This window comes from Diadema antillarum, unplaced genomic scaffold, assembly GCF_040938485.1.
Source record: "Diadema antillarum isolate AM-2024a unplaced genomic scaffold, OU_Dant_1.0 scf00000104, whole genome shotgun sequence".
Lineage (NCBI taxonomy): Eukaryota > Metazoa > Echinodermata > Echinoidea > Diadematoida > Diadematidae > Diadema > Diadema antillarum.
The window spans coordinates 805,649-820,097 of NW_027270993.1; the positions used below are offsets into that span (position 1 = coordinate 805,649).

General features: G+C 38.6%; 1 protein-coding gene and 1 long non-coding RNA gene across 2 annotated transcripts in view; both read left to right on the plus strand.

Moving 5' to 3' along the window:
• The first annotated feature begins 320 nt into the window (after positions 1-320).
• LOC139719095 (uncharacterized) lies at positions 321-3,056 on the plus strand. Its single transcript, XR_011710062.1, has 3 exons — positions 321-437; positions 2,250-2,345; positions 2,979-3,056. It is a non-coding gene; the product is annotated as an uncharacterized lncRNA (long non-coding RNA).
• Positions 3,057-3,059: 3 nt separating this feature from the next.
• The window catches only part of LOC139719129 (plexin-B1-like), a 52,340-nt gene continuing 40,950 nt past the window's right edge, over positions 3,060-14,449 (plus strand). Inside the window, exons 1-6 of the mRNA XM_071630561.1 lie at positions 3,060-3,087; positions 5,403-5,584; positions 6,371-6,525; positions 7,039-7,150; positions 11,112-11,254; positions 13,950-14,129. Coding sequence (XP_071486662.1) covers positions 3,060-3,087; positions 5,403-5,584; positions 6,371-6,525; positions 7,039-7,150; positions 11,112-11,254; positions 13,950-14,129 — 800 coding nt within the window. The remainder of the gene's footprint in view (positions 3,088-5,402; positions 5,585-6,370; positions 6,526-7,038; positions 7,151-11,111; positions 11,255-13,949; positions 14,130-14,449) is intronic.

Sequence of the window (14,449 nt, forward strand, 5' to 3'; positions counted from 1 at the left end):
ACACCGTGATGATTTAATGAGGATTAGGGGGATTAAGTAATCTCTATTCATTGATGATTTGTTCCCAGACATTTGTGCCAATCAGTTAACAAAACATACAATAATAGTTTGATATTAACTCAGAGTCCATCGAAGATCAGAATGTAACAAAATATGATTAAAACTTTGTTTTAGTAAACAAGATTACAATCATCAATATTTTCAAATCTGTTTAAAAATTACTTATATATGAATGCAGGTTTGATTATGTACTTGCTAGACATAAATCTCTGTTTGCTACCACTACCCCCTATCTTTGTCTTTGATGCTGAAATTTGTAGGGGCCCTCTGAATGTCCACAACTGGATGACATAGAGGAGGAAATTCTTCTTCCTGTGGGTGTGGTCAGAAGCTTTACGCTGAGGGGGCAAAATCTTCCTACCCAAGAAAACCTGCTGGTGAGTTCTGATAACACACTGTCAGTCCTATCTGGAGGAATTGGTTGTTGCATTATTCTTTTAGCACAGGAACAATAAATGCAATCGCTCATTGGCAAGAATCCCTAATGTGGAAATATACCTATCATGTGCCGTGACAATATCAAACTTGTTTGAACTCGGCATTCTTACTTTTTTTTTGTAATGTAAATGGATTTGGATTGAACTTGATGATACGATGTCTATATGATTTTTGTTTTAAGCACCAAATTGCATACAGTTTGAGGACTATGATGTATAATTTGGGTAGACTGTGTGAGGAGACATATTTGGATTTCAACCAATGGGAACAGGGAGGCAGCCAGCTCAGTCTCTATACATACATGTACTGAATGCAGTGGCTCTCACCATGCTGTACTGATTTGTTTACACCGATTGTTTACGTGCTCTTTTTACATCTGCATTCTTCACTGCCACCACTTTTACCTAATGACATGACCTTTAAACCAGTGACTCAAGAACAATAGCAGAATGAAGCTATCTTGCGGGAACATCACTGATTGGCCTGCTGTTACTGCATGAACCAATAGTTGTGCTGCCTCCACTCCAGCAAAATGTAACAATGGTCTGTATGCATAAAAAGCAGCAATTGTATGTGAGAAAAGGCTTTTGTTTGCAAGAAGCAGGAGCAATTGCTTACTACCGACAAGTAATTGCTGAGTGACCAAGCATTTTCTAAAAAACTTATGAATAAAACGGAATGACGTACCTCCAAGTTCAGTTATCCTTCTCAAGTGCTGTAGTGCAGTACATGCTTGTAGCAGTGCTCAATTCACATTACCAGATGAAGACCAGCAAATCTTGCGGCTGAAAATGTTGTCATTCTCTCGTTTACCCAGCATCATTTAGCAACTGATTAACTTGACTTTTTCGTCTACTTACCAATAGGATTAACATCTTCTGTACTATTGACAAATCAGATTCATTGGACTGTGATACAATTTACTTGACCAGTCAAAAAAACTTTGCTTCCTTCAAGTGACCAATGAGTATATAGCTGTATGGAAATGGAGTATCAGAGTATTTGAAGATGCTCTTTGAATGCAGGTTTGTTTCCATGGCACCTTGCATGCCTCAATACCCTCTGTACTCCAGGGGTGGTATTCTTAAATCCTTCCTAAGTTTCTTCCTTAGTCTGTTCTGAAGTTGTTTTCCTAAACTTAGGAAAGAACTTAGGAAGTGGGCGGGGGTATGCAAGTTTCTGACTTAGGAAGAAGTTGGTATTCTAGAATGCACTTAGGAAAGAATTTTAGGAAAATATTTAGGAAAGCCCCATCCTTGTCCTAAGAACGTTATCAAGAATAGCAAGCTGCAAAACATCGTGATAAGTGGGCTTGTCATTCACTGCGCAACATGTACTTTGATGCACGAAAAGGGCATGAGAAAGGGGACATGCCGCACACGTGTATTTGACCCTACATCATAGTGATATGCGATTGTCATTGGTTGGTTCCTTATGATATGGCATTTCGTATTGGCTTAAGAAAGGACGTGGGCGGGGTTAAGGATGGCCTAATTTGCATTAAGAAGTTCCTAGGAAGATATTTCATAATACCAATTCTGTCTTTCCTAGGCACTTCCTAAGTTTCTGACTTTGGAAGAAACTTAGGAAGATTTTCAGAATACCACCCCAGCTCCAGACATTATAAGTTTTACTCACTCCCTGCATGTGATGATGATTATTGGTGTGAATTTCTCTCCCCTCTCTCTTTGTCTGTCTGTCTGTCTGTCTGTCTTTCATTATTTCTTCCTCTCTTATCTTTGTGTGATTAGACTAATGTTATATGTGAGCTGGACATTCAGGGCGAGGCAGTGTCGGTGGCAGCCAGCTTCTTCAACAGCACCACTGTCATCTGTCAAGAAACATCGGTCAGTATTCCGATTGAGTCTCCCATGTTTTTGTTGTTTGTGCGAACATCATATCATATTGTAGCCTTGTTTACTAATTTATTCAAATTCATAGATATGCATCATAGCCTAGATGTCTATGGCAAGTTTGTATATAATTCCACAGTTGTGTTATAGCTCTATAAATAAATTGAGTTTCTATAAGCATGTGCTCTTTCAACGGCAGAAAAGAAGTATTTTCACTAAGGCCTACATGTTGCTACAGATTTTAAGAAGGTATGCAAGAAATTTTAATCCATCACAAAAGTATGTACTTGTATAGCCAAACTTCTCATGTAGGCCTATGAGCATCTTGACTATACTGAAATTGTAATGATGCAGCTGATTCATTTTGCACAGGGGATGATATTTATGTAATAAATTCCTTGTAGACATTACAAAGGAGAATTCTTGACAAGTATAATATCTTATTTCTTTTACCATATAATGGCAGTAAAGAAATTCTTTTGATATGAATGTGCTTAAATTGAGATTAGGGGGCCTCTTCAGATGTTTTGATCACAATACAGAGATTTAGAATGGTAGATATTGCTTTTGATTGCAATTCCTCTGGGTCTAGCGATTAATGCGATCTTAACTGTGTTTGCATTGCAGTACACCTATGACACTACAGAGAATCCGTCACTGGAGTTCCCTGTTGGTATTGCTGTGAAGTATGGCAGTGGCACTGGCACCATGATTGATGATGCGTATGGAAACATGGGTAAGCCACCATGTAGCCATTTAGTGACATCACAGACATACAGGTGTATAGATCATTAATCCCTGTGTCAAGTTGTTTTCATTTGCAACTTATCGACAGATTGCCCTTCATCGACATAAATAGATACCCGATTATGTGTTTTGATTAAAGGCTGTGATAAAAAATGCATTGGTATGTATAGTCTAGTGGAATTTGAACCCACAACCTCCTGATTGCAAGACAGGCACCATATCCACTAGACTACCAAGCTTATACCCAATGGCCAGTGATGGTTCTGATCGATTGTGGTAGCGAGTACAGCGTATGTCAATAAGTCTTGTGTTGAATTGTTTTATTGGAAGCGATTGGTAATCAGATGCAATCACTGACATAATGGCCCAAATTCACGAAAGTGGTACAAATGTACAGAAAACCATCATGGTTTATGCAAATTTCTTCTGCGCCAACAGACGTCCAGTAACAAATGCGCATTAATGTTGGTAAGCGCATGTTAATTTCGCCTATTTGTATCGTGGTGTAGGTGTCAACCAGTTGTAAACCACCTTCAAGAATTCAGGCCTATGAGTTTGTGTTATGTGTCCATTCACAGTTTTGGGGGTTACTGTGGAAACCTAAAAAAGACTTTGGATATTGCAATGAGACTTTGTGTATTTCAAAGCTTTGCAACAATGATACTGAGTAGATTTTTATGCCTCCGCAACGAAGTGGCCGGAGGCATTATGTTTTCGGGTCGTCCGTCCGTCCGTCCGTACGTACGTCCGTCCGTCCGTCCGTCCGTCCCGTTTTGTTTTTGTCGATATCTCAAGAACCCTGTGGTGGTTTTACTTCAAACTTGGTACGAGGATATATCCTTGGGGGATAATACTTTGTGTGGATTTTAGGGTCACAGGGTCAAAGGTCAAAGGTCACAGGTTATTTTGTGAAAAAAAATTGAAATTTCATGTTTTTCTCCATATCTCCCAAATGGTTCAAGGTATCTTCATGGAACTTAGTATATATGCGTGTACCGATGGGCAATGATTATCTAGGGAAGTTGGGGGTCATGGGTCAAAGGTCAGGGGTCAAAGGTCAAGGTCAACTCCTCAAAATATCACTACTTTCCTTAAAATGCAATATGCCTGAAGGTTGTTCTTTTTTTAACTTGATGTATGGCATGTATTACCCAATATATATTTTTGGGGAAGTTTCTTGCCAAAAGGTCGAAGGTCAAAAGGTAAAAGGTCAAGTGAAAGTGCTAAATTGCACTTTTTCCTCCATATCTCGAAAGTAACTCAAGGTATCATCATGAAACTTACATATTTATGCATGTTCAATCTAACAGTGATTCTCTTTGGAACTGTGAGGTCAAAGGTCAAAGGCCAGGTTTAGATAATGCTGTTTTCCCATTTGATACTGAAATTATACTTTTTCTCAATACCTTGAAAATTACTCAATGCATAAACTTATAAAAGGGTCAAAAGTCAAGTAAAAATCATCAGTTCCCCAAATACCTGCACTCTGACATTTTAATCATTCATCCAATTGAACCTAGTTCTAGGAAAGTGAACATTCAGCACATTTGTGTAAAACCTGTCATTTTAATATTTTGCCAATTGTGTGAAACTGTCATCACACATTGTCAAGACATTGTACTATAGACCTATTAGGAGAACCATGCATTATGGCGGAGGCATATCAGTAGCCGTAGCGATATATCTAGTTTGGTTATATAGTCAAAAGTCATGGGATCCAGCTCAAATTTCAATGCTCTTTTGTGTATGCAATAACTCAAGAATTGTACCATAGATATTAACCACACATTGTATATTGGTAAGCTTGGCTGAGACAGTTTAATCCTTCAATTCATTGGGTTGGATCATGCTGGGAACAAAGGTTAATGGGTGAGGTTATATACAAGAATTACACACCGCACAGTACTTGAGTTGTTAAAGAAGTATTCAGCGCACTTCAAGTGAGCCTGTCACTGAAAGATGTAATGACATGACTTTTTGAAAAGATCAGATGAAGTGAAATGTCTAGGTTGAAATTCCAAGCATTATAATTCTGGCAATAAAGTGATATTGAGTAGTTTTCACTCATTAATATAAAGTTCGCTAATGATATTCATTCACTGAAATAGAATTGAGTTTGAGTTGTCTGAAGTTGGAGGTGAAAGGGCAAAAGAAACCAAGATTCAGTGAATCTCATGATTTTTCATAGCATATATTCATATTTGCTTTTGCCTGTAACAAAATATGAGTTATGTGTCAATAGATATGCAAAATCTTCATTTGGCCAAAAACTTTTCAAACTGTGTACCTACTTCTCATTGACAGTGACCTTGTATGACTGCAGTGTAATTGGAGGCAGCTGTACCACCTGTGTATCTACTAGCGTGCGCCCCGTCCTGACTTGTGGCTGGTGTCAGCCAAATTGTCAGATAACTGAGGCAGGCTGTAATGGCAACTTCATTCCTCATGGAGGGGCTGACGAGTGTCCAGCTGGTGTAATAAATGATGTATGTATTGTACAGTCCCATAGGATAAATATGTACATCATGTTAATGATCACAATAAATGTCAGGTTATATCAGAATTTCTTCACTTCATTTATACTGGCACATTTCACAGTCTGAGGCAGATTATTCTAATGAAAGAAAAGAGATGACTTCTCTTTACACTATAAGATGTACTGGTATTCAGGTAGTCTTATTTTTCAAAAACAGGGATGTCTGGACATTTTTTAATTCGCGATTGTGGAGTACAGTAGTGAACGGGGAAATGTGCGTATGCACATTGCATTCATGTTTTGATTGGAGTTTGTATATTCACAGTTTAGATTTGCAGTTAGCACTGCCCTCACATAGTATGCCCCCCCCCCAAAAAAAAAAAAAATAATAATAATAATAATAACATAAAATGTATGGAATCTTTATAGAGAAGAATAAAGTCTTTGCTTGTGGAACCATTATCAGGGGCATTGGACTTGGTTGGCTTGCCCTGACAAAGCATGCATCTTTTTTTTTCTCTTTTTTTTGTTGATGACTTTCTGGTCACTTATTCTTGTCTTCTTCTTGCATATGAGGCAGCAGCAGCTAGGCAATGTCTTTCAGTTGTTATAGCCAAGTTACAGTCTCAGGAATAGGGTGTGTCAGGTCCATGTTGTCATGTGGTCAGAGATCAGGGCACTCACTCAAGATGTGTTGAGCAGTCTGTTCTGGTGCACCACACTGGCAGGCTGCTGACTACCTGGTCAGTAATTATGGTTCAAACATTTTGTTGATCATCTTCTCTTGTGCGTCTAGATCTTCCCCATATCTGGCCCAATCGAGGGCAACACCATACTGACCATCACTGGAACAAACCTTGGCCAAAACGTCAGTGATATTCTTAGCATTAGTGTTGCCGATGTGGACTGCACAATAGACGTGGTAAATGACACCTATGTACCAGGGCTTAGGTAAGTGTCTTGTTTAGTATTGGAAGTGCTGTCCTTTAGAGCTTTCTTAGCTAATGTAGTATATTAGTTTTTGGTATTTCTTTCGTTGCAAAGTCCATGGCAGCCTCACTGGTATTTCTTTTCTTCTTTTCTTTTTGCCAATGGCTATTTGCTTGTGACTTGAATTATCTCAAGATTGGTTTGATTGTATGGAGAGTGCAATCTTGAAGTGAAGTAAGTTTGATGTCCATTGTTGATGCTGCCTTTGCTCTATGTCCCTGTAGTGTGTAAGGATCTTGTGTAAGATCTACGTCATGTATGTTGGTAACAGCCATTATTGAGGTGTTTTATGGGTGTTATTGGTGTTGGGGAAAACGAGTGGTAATACCTTTTATATAATGGTTATAAAGTGGTAAGTTCATATCATCTGGATATGTAATGTGTTATTTTTCACTTTTTCCATTGCCAAACCTGGAACCTTGAACTGTAGAATTGTTTTGTGTAACCCTTTCATTCATTTATTTTTTTCTGTAGTGTGAACTGTCTGACGGGTAGCGTTGCCAGTGTCACTGCAGGCAGTGTCAGAGCTGAAATTCGAAGAGGAGGAATTGTGGACAATGCTACATACAATTCCTTCACCTATATGGTAATCCACTCTCCAGAGTGTTTTAAAGGGATGGCACAGTATTGGTGGAGATGAGAATTGGGCTTTTAACTTTTTGCGAGATATCAAGAAAACACTTATGCTATAGTACAGAGCATACCATTTTAAGAGGAATTCAAAGTTTATTTGATGAAATTTGGGTTTGGAATGACTAACACATCAAAAAAACAAAGTAAAACAAAGTGATCGTAATAAAGTGTGGGTCCCACACTTAATTAGAATCACTCTTTTTTGCATATCTCAGCCGTTTCAAAACCAATTTTCATCAACTAAATGTTGCATTCCTCATAGAATTACATGCTCTTCCATATTTCATAAAAGGTTTCTCATTATCTCACCAAAAAATGTCAGAAACCTGAAATTATGTCTCAACCAAAACTATACGATCCCTTTAAACGGAAAGTTCCATTTCATGTTCATTGAATTGCTTTACATGACTGCTAAGGACACCGAAGCATTGAATGCTATACATGTAAGAGCAAAACAACATGATGCTGGCAGCGTGAAGTCCTCCCCGGTCAAAGATTTCACAATACAGTTAAACTCGCCTAAGTCGACATCGCATATGTCGAATAATCGCGCAAGTCGATGATTTTAAAAAGTCCCGATTTTTCCCCATTGACTTACGTGTATTAATTCACTCACAAGTCGAATTTTTTAAGTCGAATACTCGCTTAAGTCGATGAAATTCCAAGAACACTTTCACGGAAAAACCATTGAATTCACTGTGCCTAAGTCGAATAAGATTTTATTGTGTAATAAATGACTGTCAAAATCACGAGACGCCAGTTTTTGTTTACATACAGTATATACCAAAAGAAACTCTGCGTTAATAAACATTAACGTTTCATTAACGCAAGCGGTTTCACCTGAATCGTTAGTAACGCAAACTAACGATCGGGAAAATTAACGTTTGTAGTAACGATGAGTAACAATCCCAAGCGCAAATTAACGATGTTTCGTTGACATTAACGATAGGTAACGCAAGAACTCACGCGAGATTTTGGTTTTCGTTACCGAGACCTAGTGAAAGGACGACGTAGCCCCTGCCGAGTGTAGCGATCTATGCCTTATATTTAGCGGAGTCTTTTCGCGAATCGAATCACGATTTCGCGAATGGTTGATTTGCGACCAGGGTCACCAAAAACGCACACCGGGCCACCGAAAAAGGCGGATGTTTGCCTTCAGTTTTTGGAAATGAATAACGGTAATATTCGACTCCGTATAACAGTAAAATAAATAATGTCGGATGTTTGCTTATACTTTTGGAAATGAATAATGGTAAGATTCAGTTCCGTACGGTGCTGAAATTAATGTTAGATATTTGATTTTGCGTTCGGAAATGAATAAGGATAAAATACGGCTCCGGAAGATGCTGAAATAAATGTCGAATGTTTGCTTTGACGTTCGGATATGAATAATAATGATATTCAACTCCATCATGTCCATACGACGATAAAATAAATGCCGGATGTTTACTTTTACGTTCGAAAGTAAATAACAATAACATTCATCTCCGGAAGATGCTAAAGTAAATGTCGAATTATCCCTTTGACGTTCGGAAATGAATAACAATAATAATCAACTTCGTACGATGATAAAATGAATGCCGGATGTTTACTTTTACGTTCGAAAGTAAATAACAATAACATTCAGCTCCGGAAGATGCTAAAGTAAATGTCGAATTATCCCTTTGATGTTCGGAAATGAATAACAGTAATAATCAACTCTGTACGACGATGAGATAAATGTCGGATGTTTGTTTGCTTTTACTTTCGAAAGTAAATAGCAATAACATTCGGCTCCAGAAGATGCTAAAATAAATGTCAGATGATTGTTTTTACGTTCGGAAGTGAACACATGTAGCAGTGATATTTTTCTCCATACGATGCTGAATAACTGTCGGATGTTTGCTTTTAAATTTCGAAATGAATAACAGTAACATTTAGCTGCGTTTGATGGTAAAGTTAATGTTTGATATTTGCTTTGACGTTCGGAAATGAATAACAATAGTATTCAACTCCGTCCGATGATAAAATAAATGTCTGATGTTTGCCTTTATGTTCAAAGCAATAACATTCAGCTCCGGAAGATGCTAACATAAATGTTGAATATTTGCTTTGGCATTCGGAAATGAATAACAATAGTATTCAACTCAGTACGATGATGAAATAGATGCCGGATGTTCGCTTTTATGTTCGAAAGTAAATGACAACATTCAGCTCCGGAAGATGCTAAAATATATGTCGAATGATCCCTTTGACGTTCTGAAATGAATAATAATAATATTCAACTCCGTATACGATGATGAAATAAATGCCGAATGTTCGCTTTTTTACGTTCGAAAGTAAATAGCATGTAACATTCGGCTCCGGAAGATGCCAAAATAAATGTCAGATGATTGCTTTTACGTTCGGAAGTGAATAGCAGTAACATTTTGCTCCATAATTAAGATGCTAAAACAAATATCAGACATTTGCTATTTAACATTTCGAAATGAATAAAAATAACATTCAGCTGCGTTTGATGGTAAAGTAAATGCCGGATGTCTGCCTTGACGTTCGAATATGAAAAACGGTATAACATTCGGCTCCTTACGATGCTGAAATAATTGTCAGATGATTCATTTCACTTTCGGAAGTGGACAGCAGTAACATTCGGCTCCTTACGATCATAAAATAAATGTCGGGTGTTTGCTTTTGAATTTGGAGATCGAATAACTATAATATTCTGCTCCGTACGATGCTAAAATAAGTAACCGATTGTTTCTTTTACATTTGGAAATGATTAACGGTATCATATCGGCTCAGATGATAAAATAAAAAGCGGATGTTTGCTTGCACGTTCGGAAATGAATAAGGATGATATTCAGCTCCGTAAGATCCTAGAATGAATGTCAGTTGCTTGTTTTTACATTTGAATATGATCAATGTGGATAAAGTGTCTTGCTGAAGGGCAAATATCGGGCACACCGCTCCAGCTCTCGGCTCCAGAGTAGACAACATACATGTACATATATGTACGCGTGGTGTAACTGTAAGTCAATTTTTTTCGACTTACGCACAAGTCGAAACTCGCCTAAGTCGATGTGTTTTGCTCAGTCCCGAGAAAATCGACTTATGCGAGTTTAACTGTACTTTTCTTAGAAGTAATTATGACAATTTGAGGATAAGATTTATGAAGGAAGTTCATGTTACGCTACAACTGGCCCAATATTTCAGGATACGTCCCTTCACATATTGTTTACTTATCATATCATTTAACTTACATCCGTACACACATCATGTACCACTGTACTATTCAAGTGACTTAGCATACATCCATATACATAGAATGTACTGACCTAGTGGCTTAGCATGCATCCCAGTATGCCCCACAGAATGTACTAATCAAGTCTTTTAGGCCGCGTTTATAAGATTTTGCGTACCCAGAATCACTGTTTTGAAACACTGTTTTGAAACACTGTTTCAAATCACAGTTTCATCAGGAGAGTGTTTATAAGATTTTTTTCTCCTAGCATGTTCGGGCTGTCGTTCAGACTGTGCCATTGCGCAACTCACTCTGCGCAGTTTTTCCTCGGCAAAAGGTCAAACAGGGTACGCGCAAGGCATTGTGACGTCACATAAACAGTGTTTGAGATTGCGGTTGCGTTTATAAGATTTTTGAAACACTGTTTTGATACGTGCTATTTTGTGCGTTTCAAAACAGTGTTTCAAAACAGTGTTTCAAATCACGGTTAGCGTTTATAAGATTTTTTTTTCTTGCTAGAAACACTGTTTGGCCAGAAACAGTGTTTCAAAACACTGTTTCTGGCCAAAAGAAAAATCTTATAAACGTACCCTTAGAATACAGCACTTCACACAGAATGTACTGATCAAATCACTAATAGGATACAACCCTTACACACAGGATGTGCTGACATGCATTTTTTTTTCCTGCTCAGAATCCCTTGGTGACTGGCTTCAGCCCCCACAAAGGCATCGCGGCTGGCGGAACCATCGTAGATGTCATGGGAACCGATCTGAACACGGGCAGAGACGCCCGGGTCACCATAGGAGGCGTGGACTGTGCGATTCAAGATGGCAGGTAAGCTGCTGATGCAGTCATTGAATAAAGCCTTGACCGCCAAGTGCAACAAATACAATACAAACGGACCTACTGTAAAACATGATACATTCGCAGCATGATTTTTTTGCAAATTGGAGCAGACGGCCTTTTTTGCAGCATGAAATTTTCGCGAATTGCCACTGGCATTCAATGCGTATAGTGTAGAAAAGAACTTTCGCGTGCATTTAAATTTCGCAAATCTTCGCGCTCGCGAAATTAAAATGCACGCGAATATTCCTTGTTTTACAGTATATCTTCTCTGTATTACCCACACTGTCTCATCAGGTTGTAAGGGATAACTATTTTCCAATCTTCCAGGCTTTTTATCAATAGTGAATGACAAAGTGAATATGGCATAAGTCAGGTATTTTTATTCTCTATCTCTTTTGACTTGACAAAGGCTAGTGCATAACCATGATTCATTCTTTAGCCCTGCTTGTGGAATGTCAGGAAGGTGAATCAGTGAGACCATTGTAAGACTGGTTCATTATCACACAAAATTTGGCATACAGTTGAACCTCTATTATCCGGCCTCCCTTTATCCGGATCTCTCTATTATCCGGACGCAATCTTGCCGTGATTTTTTTATCCTTTTTTAAGAATTACGGGAGGAAAGGGGGATTCCCAACTCCTTGAGAACTCCTACACAAACACACATGAATTACATATACTTGATACATTTCTTAGTAATTATTGAGGTAAATCATCCCAAGAATTTATAAAAGAAAATGATTTCATTCTTGCAAACACGAACCTGTATTTTGGGGTCTGTTACTGAGTGTAACAATGAAAAGGTTGCGGTATACACATTACTACATGTGGTACTACAATGGGCTACATCAGTACATGTGTATGTATATGTACATGTATAAAGCATTGAGTCTCCCGTATCCGGCCAAATCCCTTATCCGGATGAGCCCCGGTCCCAACTTGTCCGGATACGAGAGGTTCAACGGTATCATGTGAATGTAGTATTTATGTGCAGCAACTTTCTTCAACATTCCATTGAGGTTGACAATATTAAACTAAAGGCAAAACATTGTAGCTATACACCGAAGTAAATGTGATAATGTTTAAATGCTTACTTGGACTAATTGTGAATATTTGGAAGGCTTCTTCAAAACCTCTTACTAATAGCTATTTTGCCACCAAATTTGACTACCAACATACACATATATATACATACATGCAAACACACACACACTCTTACACAAACTTGCAGTAAAAAACAAACGAGCGAACGTCTTACCAAGATAAAGCCACAGTTGTTAACCTGTATGCCATGCTTAAAGCAGTCCATTTGAAACAGGTGCCATGATTTAATTTCTGTAATCGCTTTCCTTTTTATTGTCCCCGCCGAACGAGTTCGAGCAGGGGACTATGAAACGGGCTCCGTACGTGTGTGTGTCCGTGTGTCCGTCCGTCCGTCCGTCCGTCCGTCCGTCCGTCCGTCCGTGTGTCCGTGTGTGCGTCCGTGTGATCAAAATCTTCAATTTGCTACTTCTCTGTCATTTATGAGCCAATTTTGATTCTGTTTGCTTTATATGATAGCACTACATGGGAGCTTTGAAACTTCTACACAGAATTTCAGTCGTGACCTTTGACCTTGACCTTTGACCTATATTGTACATTTTGCTACAAAATGCTACTCCTTCGCCATTTCTAACCCGATTTCGATTCCGTTTGCTTTATATGATGGCACTAGGTGAGGGCTTCAAAACTTGTACACAGAATTTTGACCTTTGACTTCTTTGACCTTTGACCTTGATTTTTGACCTGTATTGTACATTTTGCTACAAAATGCTACTTCTTCGCCATTTCTAACCCGATTTCAATTCTGTTTGCTTTATGTGATGGCACTAGGTGAGGGCTTCAAAACTTCTACACAGAATTTTGACCTTTGACTTCTTTGACCTTTGACCTTGATTTTTGACCTGTATTGTACATTTTGCTACAAAATGCTACTCCTTCGCCATTTCTAACCCAATTTCGATTCCATTTGCTTTATGTGATGGCACTAGGTGAGGGCTTCAAAACTTCTCCATAGAATTTTGACCTTTGACTTCTTTGACCTTTGACCTTGATTTTTGACCTGTATTGTACATTTTGCTACAAAATGCTACTCCTTCGCCATTTCTAACCCGATTTCGATTCCGTTTGCTTTATGTGATGGCACTAGGTGAGGGCTTCAAAACTTCTCCATAGAATTTTGACCTTTGACTTCTTTGACCTTTGACCTTGATTTTTGACCTGTATTGTACATTTTGCTACAAAATGCTACTCCTTCGCCATTTCTAACCCGATTTCGATTCCGTTTGCTTTATGTGATGGCATTAGGTGAGGGCTTCAAAACTTCTACACAGAATTTTGACCTTTGACTTATTTGACCTTTGACCTTGATTTTTTACCTGTATTGTATATTTTGCTACAAAATGCTACTCCTTCGCCATTTCTAACCCGATTTTAATTCCGTTTGATGTATGTGGTGGCACCAGGTGAGGGCTTCAGAACTTCTATGCAGAATTTTGACCTTTGACTTATTTGACCTTTGACCTTGATTTTTGACCTGTATTGTACATTTGCTACAAAATGCTACTTCCGGCGGGGACATATATTACGCACCGCGTAATTTCTACTTTTCCTTGTTTCTCCTCATTCTTCTTTTCCGCAACAGGAGTTCGTTATCACTTTCCTGTCGGACAGGTCCACTAAATGTCAGCTCCCAAGAGGGAGAGGTCCAGGATCTGATCCTGATAGTGGACGGGGCAGTTAGAAATCCTCTGGAGGATGACAAGTACACCTACGTTGGGGACCCTGAGATTGAGGACTACTCCCCCAAAGGAGCTGTTGCTGCGTGAGTGACCTTAGTGTGACCCAACTTTTAGGAGTCTTACAAGTGTAGATGTGTCGTTGTCATGACGATGGACCTTGCATCTCTCTCAACCTGTCAAATCACAGGCGACTTCAGCTGCAGCAATTTTCATCTTTCAATTTTTGATTGACATATTTGAAGTTCTCTGCACACCTTATAGTTAAGAAAGTAAGATTGGAGTGGTCAAATTCAATATACATGTATATGCGTAGTTCTTTACCTGTCACTTGTCTCACCACACTGTCAGTGATTACAAAAAATGCCAATTTTTTTACTTTCTTTGAGGATTAGGATCACAGTAA